This window comes from Neovison vison, chromosome 8 (assembly GCF_020171115.1).
Source record: "Neovison vison isolate M4711 chromosome 8, ASM_NN_V1, whole genome shotgun sequence".
Taxonomy (NCBI): domain Eukaryota; kingdom Metazoa; phylum Chordata; class Mammalia; order Carnivora; family Mustelidae; genus Neogale; species Neogale vison.
Window position 1 is genome coordinate 123,681,814 of NC_058098.1, and position 18,872 is coordinate 123,700,685.

Below are 18,872 nucleotides of genomic sequence, written 5' to 3' on the forward strand. Positions count from 1 at the left end.
TTGTTCCCCTCCTCCTCCCATACCCCAAATTATTTGGAAGCAAAGCCCAAACGCCACACCATCTCATCTGAAAATATTCAGTACAAAGCTATAAAAGACAACGATTCATTTTTTTTTAAACCCACATATTACATCACTCCTAAAAAATAACCCCTTCATACTACCAAATATTCAGTCAGTGATCAAATTTCTGCTTGTCTCATCGATGTCATAATTTTTTTCCTGGTCATTAAAAGCTACATTTTCATGTGCTTTGTGAACCGGGGATTTTATCATTCATTCACTCCTTTCATCCATCCAGATCATAATATTCAGTGAGGGCCAGCCATATGCCCTCAAGTGTTATTTTAGGCATTGGTGTGACAGCAATAAATTAAAAAGACTTGGTCCTTGCCCTCAAGGGGAAGCCAGTTATTGCCCCAGTCACCACGAGCAGCATAAAGAATATTCTGGAAAGGGAGGTGCAGGTGCAAGGCAGAATGAGGCAAGTGAAGTCCCGCCAACAGGAGGTCTGGAAGCTGCCCTGAGAGGGGGCATCAGGACTCGCTCATTAAAGATGGCAGAAGAGCCCTTGGGAAGGGAGGTGGGAGCAAACCAGCAGCACTGCTGTTGGCCAAAGTCAGCCGCCCGGAAGCCAACAGATGAAGCTGGGCCGTACGCGGGACCAGGGAAGAGATTTTACTGCAGGGGCATGGGGGATGGACTGATACTTAAGCTGACTTCTTAGCTGGGACAAAACCTACAAATGGCCTCATTCCTGGCAGAAGGGCTAACATCAGTACAGATGGAATGGCGTGGAGCTGAATCAAGGGTTTAGAGAGCAGGGAGTGCTTGCTGGGGATGGGGTGGGCATGCCCTGGAGGGGAGGCGGGCCCAAACACACAGGGTTTGAACTTCCGCTTTTTTTTTTTTTTTAAAGATTTTATTTATTTATTTGACAGAGATCACAAGTAGGCAGAGAGGCAGGCAGAGAGAGAGGAGGAAGCAGGCTCCCCGCTGAGCAGAGAGCCCAATGCGGGGCTCAATCCCAGGACCCTGAGATCATGACCCGAGCTGAAAGCAGAGGCTTTAACCCACTGAGCCACCCAGGCGCCCCAAACTTCCGCTTTTTAAGTGAATAGGAGTCTGATGCTTTTAGTAGGAGAATGGGCAGGGGACATCTGGTTTTGGAAAGGACACCCTGGATGTCAGGACTCCAGACCGGGAGCCCAGGGAGGAAGCTGTGGCAACCGTACAGGCAGAGGACTGTGTCTTAACAGGGAAGAGGTGGGTTTGGACAGAAGAGATGACATCGGTTCAGAGAGGGGGTAGTGAGTCTGGAATTGATAGTGAGCAAGAGGGCAGGACCAGAGTGTCACCTGATGGGTGGTGAGGCCGCTGGTGGAGGAGGGGAGCATGCCATGTGAGGAAGAACACGTTTGGGGGTGGGGACACAGAAAGGACAGACTTGCCTGTCGGTCATTCTAGTGAAAATGTCCCCCAGGATGCCAGAGACCTGGCTTGGTACAGTGAGTGCCCAGGGAGGTGGTTGGAGCCCCGTGGTTTGGAAGTCCAGGGGACACGTGAAGGTCTAGGAGAAGGTGAGATATGCCCGAGTCCTTGGAGGGCTGCTTTGGGGTCCAATGGAAAAGGCGATATATGTGAATGGCTCTACACACTGTAGAGTGCTCTGTCAGTATAAGGATTGGGCTGTGCATCTCAAGCACCTGCTGCAGACTTCTAGAGAGACCGGAGTGGAACAGACTGTGACTCTCAGGGACTCCATGGACTGGGGGATTTGCGGGGGCTGGGGGGTGTGGGCAGAGCCTTGCTTGATCCTCCTTGGGATTCCTGCTGACGCCCCAAATTCTGCCAGCCATGAGATGATGGTGTGGAAACACCTAGACCCACAAAGCAGGCTCCTCCAGGGTGGGCAGCAGGACCCCCACAGTGCCTGGCACTGAGCAGCCCCGGGTAGAGATGATGCCTGAAGAAGCAGGGCCCACAGGTGCAGCAGGAACAGAGGCAGCGAGGGGAGGGGCCACTCTGCAGCCCCCATCCCGGCAGCATGAGGCAGTGACTGCTCCTCGCACTGCCAGTTCCAGAAGGGTCTCCGGAGACAGAGAATACCATGTGATCAGTTCTACCTAAAGCCCTTGTCTTCTTCCTGCCTGGACTGATCCACCCTTGAGACAGTGGCTCAACAGTCTTTGTTCCTACTTTTTTTTTTTTTTTTTCCCAAAGTCAAAGGGCTCAGTGGCTTAGTTGAAAGTCAATCTCCACTCCCTGGCTTCCACGCCGCCCCCTGCCCCAAGCTAAGGTTTAAGATAAAATCAGGACTATAGTTTTAACAATATTTTACCCCATTAAGCATGTAAAAAATCACTTTCCCACCATACGTTATTATATGCCCAGTGCCTGGCTTAGAGCAGAGACTCTGTACAGCTTGTGGATCACTAGGACCACAGGTTCCTCTAATCTGTCACAGTAATGGGGCCACCTGAGACCTGGCAGTTGATGAGTGTGTAGCAGGCACTGTCCTGGGCTCGAGGGGGAAACACCACGCTCTCTCTGCCTGTGCCTGGGTCTGAAAAATAGGAACTGGGGCCAACAGTTAGTTACATAGCAAAGTCAGAGTTTGAGTGAGCCCTTAGAAGGAAGTATAGGTTTAAGCTGAGCCAGAGAGATGGGGTTTATAATCCTTGCTCTGTCCCCTGCCTCGAGGAAGAATCCCTGGCATAAACTGAGTTTCTACTGGGCATGCTGGTGTGTTGGCAGGACGGGGAACGGAGAGATAAATGAGTGAAGGTGGAAATTATATTTGAATGAGATCTGTGGACAGTAAAGGGTTTGAAGTAGATGGACCCTCCATCTGGCTGAGAAATGGCGAAAAGAGAAGGGGCAACCTTCCCTTTGGGAAGCCCAGGGACTCTGCATAACCCAAGTCTGGCTCTGTGAGTCTCTAGTCATTTTCAGAGAGCCACAGTATTGAAGGAACATCACTGGGGGAAAGTGTTCTTACGGGAGATAATTACAAACAACTAGATGAGAAAATTGTTAGGGATATAGGACACGTGACACCACCATCAATTGCCTTGACCTAATTGCCATTTCAAGGACATTTCTCTCCAAACTGAAAGATACCCATTCTTCTCAAATGCATATGGACTAGTCATCAAGATAGATTGTATAATGGGAGGTTAAACATGTGTCAATATATTTCAGATGACTGACATCCTCCAAAGCATGTTCTCTGACCCCACCGGGATTCACTTAGAAATTAGTAACAATAAGAGAGATCTTAAAAAGCTCCAAGTATTTGGAAATTTAACAGTATCCTTCTAAATAATCTGTGGTCAGCGAAGTAAACAAAAGAGAAATTATAGATCGTTTCCAGCTGAATGATAATGAAAATACGACATGTCAACATTTACAGTGGTACATACCTACGGCAGGAAAGAAAAAAGTCTAAAAACAACCATCTAGGTTTCCGCCTTAAGGAGCTACTAAAAGAAGATCGAATTAAACCCAAGTCTTAAAAACATCATGCTAATTGAATAAGCCAGACACAAAAGACCATGTATCATATGAATCCATTTATACAAAGTGCCTTGAACAAACCAACCCATGGAGATAGAAAGTAGACGATTTGTTGCCAGGGACTAGGACAATGGGGAATGACCGCTAATGAGTGTGGGCTTTCTTTTGGGGTGATACAATATTCTGGAATTAGATAGTGGTAAAGGTTGCACAACCTTGTAAGTGTACCGAAATCACTGAATTGTACACTTCAAGTGGGTAAATTATATGGTTTGCGAATTTTATCTCAATAAATAGAAATAAATACAATAAAAAAATACTAAAACCAAGAGAATAAAAAAAGAAATAAGAAAGCCAACAAAGCTGAAAGTTGACTCTTTCAAAAAAAATTAAAATATAGATAAACTGTAACAAGAATGACCAAGAAAAAAAAAGTGAGAAAATGCAAATTACCAATATCAGGAATGGACAAAGGGATATCATTTCATTAAAAAGAAAATAAGAAAATACCATGAATAACCGTATCTCACTAAGTTTCTACAACTCAGATGAAGCAGACAAATCCCTTGAAAAACACTTTACCAAACTGATACAAAAAGAAATGGGAGATCTGAAAAGTCCAGGATCTATCAAAGACATGAAATTCAAAATAAAAATGATGATCATAATGATGGCAAACTGCTTTCACATCAAGAAAACTTTAGGTCTCCATAGCTTCACGGGTGAAACATTTATTCAGAAATATTTATTTAGAAATATTTAGAAATAAATATTTCTAGAAAATATTTAAGGAAGAAATAATATTAGTATTACTCAAACTTTTAGAAAAACAGAAGAAGGAACACTTTATAGCTCATTATATGATACCAAACCCTGATAAAGAGCTTATGCAAAAAGAATATTAGAGCCAAATCCCTCACGAACAAAAAAGTAAAAATCCTTAACAAGATATTAGTTGAGTTATAATCCATGAAAGGGATAACACATGGTGACAAGTAAATTTAATCCCAGGAATGCAAGGTTAGTTTAAAATTAGGAAATTAATCAAAGTATTTCACTATATTAATACACTACAAGAGAAAAACCACCAACAGATACAGAAAAGCTTTTGACAAAATCCAACACCTATTTGTGGTAAGAACACTCAGCAAAACGGGTAGAGGGGGAAATCTTCCTTAATCTCATAAAGAACAACTACAAAAGACATTGGGCTAACATCATACTTAATCCTGAAACAAAAAATATTTATACACAGAATGTTACTCAATGATGAAAATTAAATGGATTACTGAATTATGCAACAACATAGGCGAATTATGAAAATATTACATGGACCTAAAGAAGCCAGACACAAAGAAGCACATTCCGTACAACATCATTTATATAAAGTTTAAAAAAGGCAAAACTAACCTTTGGTGATAGAAATCAGAGCAGTGGTTACTTATAAGGGGTAGAGACTGACTGGAGAGTGAGGGGTGAGGCACCATCTTAAGAAAATGGAGATGTCCTAAATCCCGATTATAGGATGATTGATTACACAGGTATGCTCAGTTATCAAAACCCACTGAGTTGTGCACTTAAGGTCTGTGAATGTAAATTTTGCCTTGTTTAAAAAAGAGCGAATCACACCTAAAATACCTAAAACTTGAAAAATATGTAGATGAGGAAGAAAATCGTTTCTGATTATATACTACTAAAAATAAGCTAACACAATGTGATTCACAGTAGAGAAGACCATTTTTATATTTGAGACGTAACTTAAATGTCAAAAGCAAGAATAGGACCCTTTAATGGAATAATAGCCCTTTTTTAATTGGGTGATGAATTATGTCCCAGGTGTACAAGCACTATGATTTGCTCCGTTTTATGGATGAGGAAACTAACAAAGAGAGGTTAACTTCTTCAAGGGCACATGGGTAGCAAGGGATAGAGCTGGGGTTTGAACTCTGGCGGTCTGGTCCAAGCGCCTTACCACACTCTCCTGTGGTCCCCGTGCTTGCAAGGGACTTGACACTTGACTCTGTTTCAGTTTCCAGTTCCGGGATGTAGGCTGGTCCAGGGTAATTGCTCCGGGTTAGAGATGATGGCTCTGAGACCCTGAGGGATGGGAGAGCCAACTCCCGATGCGGGTCCAGGACCTGAGGTCCCTGAAGCTTGCCCTCAGGACATCCCCTTTCTCCTATAGATGGCCCAGCAGCCCACCCTGTGTCCTTTCAGGAACCCAGGACCCCCTTCTTGGATCTGCCTTCAGTGGGCTGCTCCCTGAAGAGAGACCTTTTTCATTTTCCCCTTTACCATCAGAACTCGCCTGTCCTGTGTCCTGCTCCTTCAAGGCTCCATTCTCCACTCACACTCACAAACACTTGCTCACATGGTCCTCTCTGCCCAGATGTCCCTGTCACTCCCATCTCCCCAGGGTCCATGCCCCTTCCTCTGCCTCGTCTTCCTTGATCTGCTAAGCTGAGGTCATTTCTCCTTCTCCTGTGTACTCATTTTATTCACACTCTGTTGCCTGCGAATGATCAAATTTTGCCTTTGTACAGTAGTCTTTTACATGTCTGACCTAACCCCTTTCTGGATTGTAATAAGCATCTTCAGTCAGCGTCCCACGACAAAATCTCTTGTAGAACCCCTCCACGCTGACAGAGCAGGAGCAGAAGACCCCCTTGCATGTGGGAATGGATGAAGGCACACCGCTAACAGCCCAGTCCCCCACACCTGCCTTTTCCCAAGGTCTGGCTCTAACATGGTCAACTGTCAGGAAGATGGGGCTATTTGGTTCCGACAGGGCACTTGATACCCTAAAGTCATATCACGTGAAAGATTAGCACTCCATCCTGCAAATGAGACAAGATTTGGGCTCCCCTTCATCTAGGAGGGTAGCAACGGGAGGGATATTTTAAATGGCAAACGGCATACCAGATAGATACTTCTGTGAAGCTTTGGAACCTGAGTCCCTCCATCTGGGTGTATCCAATGTCACAGAACTTCTTAACAGTTATGAGCTCAGACTCTGAGCTCTAAACTTCATTTGTTGACAGAAGGAGGAGTTTACTCCAAACCCAACAGCTCGGCTATCTTACGAGCAGCTGCCTCTGAAGGAAGGGGGTGTCATTCAATTTTCCCCATCCACAAAGCCTCCTGCTGCAAGGAGCAGGCTATTTTCTTTCCCTCAAGCCTCATTCTCAATCTTCTCCGTGGCAAGGAAGGTGATTGGATATTGGGGTTTCAAATGATTTTGTCTGAAAGCCATTTAAGAGGGAGCAGAAATGTCAACATGACCCTTGTTGAGTGGAGAAGATGGTAAGTGGAAATGAACTTGAGAGGAGAGAATGAGGAATCCTCATTGATAACTTGCCAGGGATGACAGAGGTCCCCTGCCTCTGTCCTAAGGCATACAAAGGACCACCAGAATGATCCCTGCCACTGTTTGCAGAATTTTCCCCTAAAATGCGGCTTTTCAAAAACGCTTGAGGACATTCTGTTTCTGTACAATTGATTTGATTCAGCTTAGCAAATCTTTTTTTTTTTAATATCTAGAGGTAAAATTTAGCTCATCCCGTTTGACAATATTCACCACATCTAAATCCCCAGAGCCCGAGGCGATGAGGTTTTATTGCACTTCGGAACAGAGCCCCGATGCAGAAATTCGGCAGTCGCTCATTTCACTGCATTTTATGTCCTCTCTATCAAGGCTGTAGGAAATTCGCACCCGGGGACAGGTTTGCGCCTCGGTGGCTTCCTGCACCCGGTTGGACGGTCCCTCCCTGCCTCCGCCTTGGCTGGGCTGCTGGGTGTTCACTCCGGGAAAGCCTTGAACACAGAAATATCCAGGTTCATTACCATCTTCGAGCATGAAGAGACCTTTGGTGATTCAGAGCGCCAGGTCCTCAGGGAAGCCCCAGTGCACACATAAGCACTCCTGAGTCCCCGAATATATTGTGTGTTCCTGGTGGGGAAAATTGCAAACAGCTCAGGCACCAATGCTCATGCTTTCCTGTCCTCTCCTGGCTGCCCTGGGGTGAGTGGGTGAGATTTTTCTTCCCGGTTTTTCAGTTTTGTTTTGTTCCTGCTAGTGCTAGAGAGTCTTTGTTTCCCATCTGTCTGCTTCACACATCTATTTTCTGTGTGTCTAGTTCTGTTTTATAGATTCTTCCTGATTATCTGAGACACAGCCCCTCCCCCAACATGCTATTCCTACACACACACACACACCCTTCCGCAGATCTCCACCTGTCTCTGACTGCAAACCCCCAGCCTCCTCCTTCTCAGGAGGTAGCTACATACTTGCTCTCAAGTTCAGAAGCCCAGGCAGGCCCTGGAGATATCTGGATCAACCCCTTCTCTTATGTGAGTGAGGGAACCAAGGCCAGGGGACAGAAGTGGCTCCCAGGGGCCGAGCCCCATTGCATTGCAGGGTCAGAGGGGGCTTGCTCCAACCCTTCCCTGGCCTGGCACTGGCCATGCCGGGTCAGTGTGTGCGCCCCTCCCATGCCCACTCTGCTCCCATCAGTGACAAGCACAACTCAGCCTCGGAATGGGGCTGAATTCATCCTTGAGATAGTCCTTTAATGACACGGACCACTGGTTTATGTCGGTGGGGATTTCAAAGCATTTTTCTTTCCATGACAAAAGCAAAGCACGGTCATGGAAAAAAATGCCAAATTTAAGCGTATACAGTCAAAGGCCAACGTATGCCGCTTCCAGTCTCTTCCTGCTCCCCCTAGCTAGAGGAATCATTTCTAGTGGCTGGAGATCTTTGTCTCTTCACAGATAGAAGAATTTGGTTTGGGATTTGGGGGTGGGGCAGTCGTATACAGGATTCTATTAAACATACTACCCTTTTGTTATCCCCATCCCTTTGGTCTACAATTGAGAGACAAAAATAAATTAATCCTAAATAATATTTCTTTTTAATCCTCTCTATCTCTGGGTTTCTCCTTGCAGAGATGACAAGTCCTCCCCACATGCTTCCACCCCACAAACACCAAAAAAACAAAAACAAAAGATCCCCCCAAAAGCAATGTTTATCCTTCTTTCTCTGCATCTCTTCTCTGTCTCACACAACATGGTATCTCGGGGTACGGATTGTACAGTATTGAACGGGCAACCTGTTCTAGCTCCTACTGGGCTATCAGCTCCCTGCGGGCAGAGGTCCTGGGCCTTGTACCCATCCTTTTATCCTGAGGCTCCAGGAGGTAGCCTGGTCCATTGTAGGCTCCAGCAAATGTTTCTCAAAGTAAACTGAGGTGACCCATGCATCATAGTCACTGCCCGCCCCATGCCCCCCAACCCTCCTGGTTATGGTTCTTCCAGCAGAGGGGCCGGTCCTCACTGGATGGGCTTGAAGAGCGGGCAGCTTGGTTTCTGCCCTGGCAGGTGGTGTATGGACGTGGTGTATGCCGGTGGGAAAATGTGTGTCCATATCACACTGGGTAGTACCTGTGCTAGTGGGGAAAGGAGGGGTGACATGTGGGAGAAAGCACCTGAGGCTTTCCTCTCCGAGGCCGACAGAAAAATGAATGAGAGAGTTCTGGGGCAAGGGATGGTGGGGAAGGCCCGTGGCTTCTGGGGGAAGAGGGTCCTGGTTGTGGCGGGGCCTGGCTTGGGCACGAGCTCCTGGGCCTGGCTGTAGACAGAGTCACAGAGCGGGGCGGCCAGCTGGCAGGGCGCCCACCGCCCTGGGGACCAGGCTTCTGCTCAGGGCAGCTGCAGGCCAGGGGAAGCCAGTGGAGCTGAGGAGACAGCAAAAGGAGGCCAAGAAAGCCACCGAGAGAGCAAGGTGGAGAAAAGAGTCCTGGGTTCTCCTCTCGTGTCTGCCTCTGACCAGACTGACCCTTCTTACTTTAATGTCCCTGTGTGTAAGGTGGAGCTAGTGGCCTTTGACCTGCCTACACCACAGGGTTCCTGAGGCGGGTGGAGAAGACGGTGTGGGCCCTTGGCTCAGCCCGGAGAGCACAGCACACGACACGGGGCCCCTGGCTGGTGACAAGTGCTATGTGAATCCTAGTGCCGTCCTGGTGACTGCCAGGCAGAGAGGTCTGACCCCAGCTTCTTGTCCTCTGTCCCCACCCAGGGCAAGCCTTCTACTCTCGGGTGCTGGAGAACTGCGAGGATGTGGCTGACTTCGATGAGGTAGGACACCCTTGGGGACCCCCCCAAGTCCTGGTCTGGAGAGCCCAGGGCAGAGTGAATGACCCACAGAAGGGCAGTGTGGTCCCAGTCCATGGCTTGGTGCCCTCTGGGGGCACTTTTGTTCTCCAGAGAAAGGGCCTACAGGTGTCGGAGGCCTGAAAGTGAGCCCTGGCTGAGGGCCCGGCCCCACTCCAACAAGAGGGGCCTCCCTCCCCAGTTCCCTGGGCACATGGAGGGCTCAGGCTAAGCCCACCTGGGCTTCCAGAAAGCCCGTCTCGTAGAGGCGTCACCCTTGTCAATCTAAGAGCAATCAGGCTACCTATCCCACCCTGTCTCCCCGAAAAGCTATTTTCCTTGAACCTCAGGTTCAGAGGGCTGAGTAAATCATTTGCGCCTGGTAATGGTCTATGGGCACAGCCAACGTGTATGAAGGCGTTCAGTCATCCTGGTTTGTCTGGGACTGAGGGGGTTCTTGGGACACGGACCAGAAGGGATAAAATAGGAAAAATCCTCATCTTACTCGAAAGAGTTGTTCATCCTGCATATCCTTTACCTACTTACTCCTCCAGAGGAGAAACTCCAGCTTGTCTCTCACCACCCCCAACCACCAGAAAGGCACTGAATATTCTTACACATGTCCCCTTTGGACTTCTGTGAACATTTCTCTGGAACATTCCCCAGAACCTGAAATTGCTGGCTCACGGGATTTGCATCCACTTAAGCTTCCTCAGCACTGCCCCGGTCCACACTCCCACCAACAATGCATACGGATCCCTGGTTCCCAATCCTTATCTACACCTACTGGTATTCAGCTTTCTGACGTCTAATAGTGGTGTCTCATTGTCCTTTTGATAATACATTTGAAGTTTCTTTTTTTGTAATTTGCCTGTTCATATTCTTTGCCCTTTTTTCCTGTGGGTGTGGCTGTCTTTTTCTTATTGATTTGCAGTAACTTTTTATATGTCTGAGATATCGACCCCTTGCTTGGATTTAGAGACTGAAATTTCTCTCCTTCTGCCATCTATTTATGAACTTTGTCCCCTCGCTAACTAGGAGTCCTTAATCCTGGTGTGTTTTCAAGTTTTGCTGAAGACGTCTTTACACTCTTCTAGGCTACAGGTATATTTCCCTACATTTTCTGATTTCATAATTGCATTTTTTTTCTTTTACCTTGTATGTGGTTTTAGAGAGGGGTACAGTTTTATTTTTCTCCATATGAGAAACCACTTTTCCTAACATCAATTTGTTATGCAATCAATCACCTTCTCACCATTTAGGGTCTATGTCTTAGCTTTCTATCCCATCCCTTTAATCTGTTTGTCTGTTCTTGAACTTTACCACACCGTACTCATTAATATGGCATTTTTGTATGTGTTAGTACCTGATGAGGCAAATTCCCTCTGTTTCCTCTTCTTTTTTTGAGAGTGAATTATTTGTGGATGTTTATTCTTCCAGACAATTTTTAAATAAGTTCATCAGGTCCTTCCAAAAACCAACTGGAATTTTGAATAAGTTCCACTGGATTTAAAAAATTAATTGAGGAAGATATCAGTTTTTTATAATAATAAATCATCTATTCAATTTATCCATCACCATTTACTAACATTCTTACGTTTATTGCAAAGAAGTCATATGAGCTTGATAATTTTCTTCTCTTGTTTCAAAAAAGATTTATTTATTTATTTATTTATTTATTTTATGGGGTGGGTAGGGGCAGAGAGGGAGAATATCCAAGCAGACTCCCACTGAGCAGGGAGCCAGACACGGGGCTCCACCTCACAAGCCATGAGATCGGGACCTGCGCCAAAACCAAGAGTTGGATGCTTAACCAACTGAGCCACCAAGATGCCCCAGTATTGATTATTTTCTGGATGCTTTCTGGTTTTATTGTTATCATGAATGGTGTCTTGATTTTACTACATTTTTTAGTTGATTATTGTTGACCTAGAGAAATGCTTTCTTTTCCTTTAGAAGTCCCCCTGTTGGGGCATCTGGGTGGCTCAGTGGGTTAAGCCTCTGCCTTCGGCTCAGGTCATGATCCCAGGGTCCTCGGATCGAGCCCCATGTCAGGCTCTCTGCTCGGCAGAGAATCTGCTTCCTCCTCTCTCTCTCTCTCTCTCTCTGCCTGCTTCTCTGCCTACTTGTGACTTCTGTCTGTCAAATAAATAAATAAAATCTTAAAAAAAAAATAAAAAGAAGTCCCCCTGTTACCTCACAAACTTGTTGAAGTCTCTTACTTGTTTTCATAGTTTGTTCTGCTTCTAATGTAGGTGATCATCTCATCTACAAAAAGAGGTTTGATCTCTTTCCTATCAGACCTAGCCTATCAGTCCTATCCCCTTACTTCTTTATCTTTCCACAGAACATTGATCATGATCCCTAGTTCTATGTTGGACAGTAATGGTGATTAGGAGGCATCCTTTCTGTGCCTCTAGTATTAAAAGGAATGAGTGCGTCTAAAATTTTGTCATCATATATACTTGCTGTTACAGGATCTTACTATTTAACCTTGCCTAACTTGTCTGCTAAGAGTTTTTACTTGAAAAGTTTCAAGTTTCTTCTGCATCTATTGAGACAATTATAACTTTGCTCCCTTAGTATATTCCATAATGTAAATACTTTAATACACTATTATATTCAACTGCCAAATATTTCTATGCAGCATTTTTGAAGCTACATTTATAAAATTTTCATCATTTGATAATGCATAAAATTTTCTGGAACAACGTGCATAAAATAGAGACTTCCTCTTCCTTGACCTTTTGGAAGAACCACATGTAGAGGCATCTAAGTCTGGATGGTTTAGGGGAGGGGCCTCTTCAACCCCCTTTTCAATTTCTCTGTGTCTTCTTGCGCCAGTTTTGGATTTTTATATTTCATCTAGGTTTTCACATTTATTAGCATCTATTTGATTGTAAAGTTTTAAAATTGTTTTTAAAATGGTTTTGTGTGTGTGTGTGTGTGTGCCTGTAGTTACTTCCTCCTTTTTATTCCATACTGCGTTTATTTTTAACTTTGCTCTGTTTTTCTTGGTTTTGCTAAAGATCTGTTTATCTTATTAATCTCTGTAAAGAACCAGCTTTTGGCTTCATTCATCTCTTCTGTTGTTGCCATTTCATTGATTTCTGCCTTTTTCTTAATTATTTCCCTTCTCCCTGTTTATTTTATTTTGCTCTGTGGCTCTTTTCCTAACCCCCAGAATTGAAGGCTAAGCCTGTTATTTTTAACTCCTTATTTCTTGATAAATGTATTTAAATATATAAACTTTGCTGTGTATTAGCTGCATCCTATAAAATTTATATGTAGTATTTTCATTATCGTTTTTTATATTCCTTTATGATTTTTTATATTCCTTTCAACATTTTTTACATTCCTTTATGATTTTCTTTTAAAACCAAGTTATATAAGAATGTTATTAAGTTTCCAAATGTGTATGATTTGTTAGCTCCTTATTCTTCTTTTCATTTCTGGTTTTCTTGCATTATGATCAAATTGCCCAATCTGTATGATACCGATCCTTCAGAATTCATGGAGACCTTGATTATGGCCTCCATTCATGGTCATAAATGCCCCCTCTACCCAAGGAATGTGCTCAGGGGAGGGTTCTCTATGGAGTGCAATGTAACTCCCAGCTTCTTAGTTATACTATTCAGTTCTTCACCTTTTCTGCTTATTTCTCTCTGCTTGATCTATCAGTTTCAAAAATGATGGCAATAAAATCTACTTCTACAAATGTTGATTCTCATGTTTCTCCCTGGGGCTGTCAGCTGTTGCTTGATGTGTTTGGAAACTGTATTTTTAGTAAGTTCTATAGCTTCATGATGGCTGTATCTTCTTGTCTATTTTTCCTTTTCCTGGTACTTAATATCCCTCTTTGTTTTTTATGATGTTTTTTGCACTAGTTTCTATTTTGTTGGATGTTAAGATTACAATGTCAGCCAATTTGGGTTTGTTTACCTAGTGCATCTCTTTCCATTCTTTTATTTTCTTGGTATATCTTTGTTCTTGCTTCCATTTTCAGTATTTCTGTGCTCTTAAATTCAAGTGTGTCTTTTTAGGGAGTGCATTTTTTTTTAAAGATTTTATTTATTTATTTTTCAGAGACAGAGAGAGAGAGCACAAGCAGGGGGAGAGGCAGGGAGAGGGAGAAGCAGTCTCTCCTTTGAGCAAGGAGCCCAATGCGGAACTTGATCCCAGGACCCTGGGATCATGATGTGTGCCAAAGACAGACGCATAACCCACTGAGCCCCCGCCCAAGCATCCCTAGGGCATATATTCTTTTTTTTTTTTTTTAAGATTTATTTATTTATTTATTTGACAGGCAGAGATCACAATCAGGCAGAGAGGCAGGCAGAGAGAGAGGAAGAAGCAGGCTCCCCGCTGAGCAGAGAGCCCGACGCCCAGGACCCTGGGATCATGACCTGAGCCGAAGGCAGCGGCCTTAACCCACTGAGCCACCCAGGAGCCCCAGGGCATATATTCTTAGATTAAATTTTCTCTCCCAGCCTGAGAGTCTCTGTGCTTTGATTATTTTATCCATTTACACCTATTATAATTGGTACTTTGATTTTTATTTCTATCACCACCTTATTTTATATTTTCCACTGACTGTCCTGTTTGTTTGTTTGTTTTCTTTTCTCCTTTCCAGCTTTCCATGAGATAGATCAGGTTTTCGGTGAAAAGTTATACATTCTATTTGTGTTTTCAAGGTAGTCACCCTTCCTTGGTCACATTTAGGGATCCCTGTTGATAGCTGGAAAACAAACCAGTAATTATAGTTCCCCTATCATGACAAGTATTGTAATACTCTCCTAGTCCTCTTTGATTTACCTACCTCAGCCCACTGTCTAGGTTATACAATTTTCATTCTATGTTCTTATGAATGTGTGTTCTCCTTTTCTTTTATTTGTTCTAGCCTTCTTTTTCTTTTTGAGGACAACAATGGTCTTCACCAAGATATCTGATCACCTTTACTTCTCCTATCTCTTGAAGCATCTCTTGGCTTTTTTTTCTTCTTATTTGAGTATTTTCAGTTGGGATTTTCAGTATTTTCAGTTATCACAGTAGTTTTAGTTTGGGTCTTTGTGTAGCCAACCTTCTAAAACCTTATAAATCTGAGAACAGTTTCTTATTTCTTCAAATTTGAATGAGACTTTCACTAGATATAAAATTCAAGGCTCAGAGTTCTTCCCTTTACTTCAAAATATCAGTGCTTGTTGTTGTTGAGAAGTCTGATGGCCGTCCATCAGAAAGGTTCTTGTACCTTTGCGTGGGATCATTTCTTCCTCCCTGGGGAAGAAAAGTATAATTCGTTTATCTTTGACATTCTCAAATTTTATGATAATGTGTCTAACTGTGGGGTGTCTTATCTCTCCTGTTTTGCTCTATTTCGTGAGCGCTTTTCAAATCCAAGGCTTTTCATCTTTCATTTATTATAGAAAATTCTCTCTCTATTATTTTTTTTCAAATATTCCTTCCATTCAGTTTTCATATTGTTCTCGTCTCTGCACCCCATGTTATCAGATGCTGCTACTTCTACCTCTAGCTGTTATTTCTTTGTTTTTAATTTTTTTTGTCTATCCGTCCTTTCCTGCTGTTTTCTGAGGGAGTTCTTCAAAATGATCTTCCAATTTACTAGTTTGTTCTTTTTTCCTTAACATTCCTTGTTCTTGTTTTATATCGCTAATAAATGCCTTTATGGTCCATTTGGTCTAATAATTCTGCCCCCGTTGGTATATACCGTTCTTGTCTTGCCTTTATAAGAAATGTCTTTCCAAGTGTGTGTTTCCTTTGGCCAGTTCAAGTACCCCTGGTATCAGCTATGCTATCTGCTTTCGGGTACTGGGGAAGCATCAGAGGTGAGCTGGGTCAGGTCCTAAGGGTTGAAGGGCAGGCGTGAGCACCGAGGGGGGCCCAGTCACCATAGAAACAGGCAAGGTCTCATCTCTAAGCCTTTAAGGAGAAAGACGGTGGAGAGAAAGCAGGCTAGATTTTTAACTAACTAGTTTTGAGGTTGTGCTGAGAAGTCCATGAACACCTCCTTTTTTCAATCCTCATCCCAGTAGGGCTCTTGCCACCATTTTATCAGTAAAGGAGAAGGCAAGGATCAACCCAAGGCAAGGCCAGGGGTCAGTAAAAGCAGAACTCAGGAAGATTTCCTCCCACCCATTGTCCCACTGCCAAGCCCACTCCCTGGCCTCCCTGGGCAGCCTCCATCCTCCCCCGACACAGATCAGCTCAAAGAGGCTTTGGTCTCTCATTTCTCAAAGCTGTTTGTCTATTTGTTTGTTACTTCCTAGAATCCGTATTTCCCTCTTGCTTCTAGAGTTTCTCCGCTGTTGACTTTGGGGTGAAAACCAGCAGTCCTAAGTTACCATTCTGGCATGAAACAGGAGCTCTGCTGTGACCCCCCAGAATAGCTTACCCCTTCTTTCTTGGGCTTTACGTCTTCTCTTTGGCTCAGCTGGGCTGGAAAGAGCCTCAGGGCAGACCATCTCCTCTGAACCTGGTATTTAGCTTGAGCAGCCTGGTAGTCTGGGTGGCCACCAGGCTTAGGGGCCACCCAGAACCTCTGCCTCCTCCTCACATTGGGCCCATCCCGCACAGTGTGGCTATGTCTATAGGCCCAGAGCTGCAAGCACAGAGAAGCAAGGCTTTGACCTTCTCTCCTGTGCTCAAGAGTAACTGTCGACCATCACAGCCAGCAGGCTGTGCCCTCCCCAAGATCAGTTCTGTTCTAGATGTCTCCCCTCATGGCTGTGTGACTTTCAGTTTGTTTCTAAGCCTCTGTGACTCATCTGTCAAATAGGACTGATGATAGGTATGAGGTCTCTTTATCAAATGATGAACAAAATGAGAGGTGATGTGACAGTGGACCATGACTACTTACTATGCCAGCATCTTGGCCTTGGACTTGCCCCGCTATGCAACCTAGGTTTCATTCCTCTCCCCGTTTCATCAGTCAGGGCCCTCAGAGGAGGGGTTGGTTGAATGGAGACACAGGCAGCCTGACTCAGTCCCTCACAGTCCTGCCTCCCTGGGTCTCTGCCCCCAATCTTCCAGGCAGAGCATCTGATTCCCTGTTTCCCATCAAGTCTCCCCAGGGACTTGTCTGTCCAGGCCTCAGCTGGTGAGCAACCTGATGCCCCTTCAAAGGGCACTGCCACCCCTTTCCATGAACTGCACCTTGGGACACCTGAGCCACAGGTATACATGACATTCAAAGTTAATCACCGTGTCCTTCCTCTCCCCAGTGCTGCCCAACATGGGGCAAGTGGATACTCGGTCTCTACCAGCCCCAAGCAAAGCATGGGGCCACATTCTGAGCACCTCCCCGTGTGCCAGGCTAGGCTACCCCAGAGGGGAAGATGGGCTCAATGGTGCTTGAAGTTCCATGCAGGAACTTGGGCATGGAGGAGACTTTGGATCCATAGGGAAAGATTGGGGAGGGGCCAGACGTCAGGGAGTAATAGGCAAAAGCACATAGCCAGAGTCAGAGAGTAGCCCCAAGATGGGGAGAAGGGGTCCTCACTGGGGAAGGTCCCACCCACCCAGGAGCTGACTGGGAAGTTTCTGGTCATCACTGTGGGGAACCCACTGACAGTTCATGGAATGGGGGCCCAGGATGCTGAGTGACTGGCAAAGCTCAGCACCCTCTGCCCCCAACACTGCAGGGACTTGTCCATCACTTCCCTGGGGAAACCCCATCTGACAATCATGGCGGCAGCTTCCGGAAGCAGCACTGCTTCTGTGCAGTCTCCACAGCAACCAGCCAATGGTGAGGCTCAGGCTCGGAGAGCGTGTATCTTCCCAGGGGCTGGAAGTAGCAAAGCCAGGGCTCTAAGTCCACACTTCACTTAGATTCAAAATCTACTCTGGATGCAGCAGCAGGAAGCTGCTCCTGGGCCTGACCCCCCAACACCCTTACAAGGCCTTGTTTGGGGGTCTTCCCATGCCCCCTGCCACCACTCCTCCCTCTGAGAGGTCTGGCTGCCCTGGCCAGCAGGGCACTCCTGCCAAGCAGGGGAAGCAGCCCTCCACCCCTTGTCAAGGAGGGCCCAGGGGCCTGTGTCAGCTCGGCCCCCAGAGAAAGCCTGAAACTGCCAGCATGCTTACACCTCTCTCCCCAGACTGGGGTGGACAAGTCCTAAACTTCCTTGCTGGTCCCTGGAAGAAATAGCCCATCTGTGGTTCTAGAACAAGCTTGCAAAAAGAATCTCATTGGCTCCTTGCTAAACTTCTAAAAATCTCTTGGCTTTTCAGAAAGTCTGTTTTCTCACATTACTGTGCCCAGAGCTTTCGGGAACCCCCTCAGGGAGGTACAAAGCGCATGGGTCTAGGAGTCATGAGAATGGGTCTATGGTCCTCACTGAGGTATGAACAAGCTCAGTGATCTTGGGTAGGCCGCTCAACCCCTCTGGGCCTCAGGTTCCCCTTTTGTAAAATGAGGAGATACTCCCTGTTCTGCCCACCTTGTGGGACAGATGCATGGCTGTAAAATGAAATAAAGGACAAGATAGCAAATGTCTCTCCCTTCTCTGCCCAGACAAGGGTGAGAGGGGCTGCTGCGGGCTGCTCCGAGGAACCTGAGTGGGGAGGCAGCAGCCTTGGAAGAAAGACAATGCTTCAGACAACAATGGGTGGAAACAGAACCTGGATGGGGTGTCTCCTTTCCCTGAGGCTGGAACCTGAGACCCTCCATTTACCTACAGCTCTGGAGGGCAGGGGAGGGGGTGGGACAGACTTTATGCCCAGCCAGCAGCTAGCAGAGACCCCTGCCCTGGGAATGAGAGTCGTCACAAGGAGCCCACCCCAAGGCAGTCTGATCTGGCTCTAAGCCAGGCTCACATGGACCGGAGGCCACACGGGAAGCCACAGCAGCAACTTGCAGGAATGAGAAGAAGAGCTGCTCTATCCTGGGTACCTAGCGTGTAGCAGGATGGGCTGAGAGCTTCACACAAGCATTCTGACTCCCTGGGTTAGGATCATTCCAGGTGATAAATAGCCATAATCAGGATTTATACCCAACTCTACCTGATTCCAGAGCCTGTGGTCACTTGCAAAATGAACCTGCCCTCAAGGGGCCCAGTCCAGTGGGGAGATGGACCCAGTACAGACAAAGATGGACCATGGGTCTTCTGGACTCAGAAGAGGGAGAAGTCATCAGCCTGGGGGTGGGGAGGCCAGGGGCTGGCCTCACCTGCCCACTGCACTTGTAC

General features: G+C 45.8%; 1 protein-coding gene across 3 annotated transcripts in view; it reads left to right on the plus strand.

Annotated features, from left to right (window-relative positions):
* OTOF (otoferlin) overlaps window positions 1-18,872 on the plus strand; it is a 91,477-nt gene that overhangs the window by 5,271 nt on the left and 67,334 nt on the right. For all 3 annotated transcript variants that reach the window (XM_044262540.1, XM_044262539.1, XM_044262541.1), the window contains exon 2: window positions 9,596-9,654. In XM_044262540.1, coding sequence (XP_044118475.1) covers window positions 9,596-9,654 — 59 coding nt within the window. The remainder of the gene's footprint in view (window positions 1-9,595; window positions 9,655-18,872) is intronic.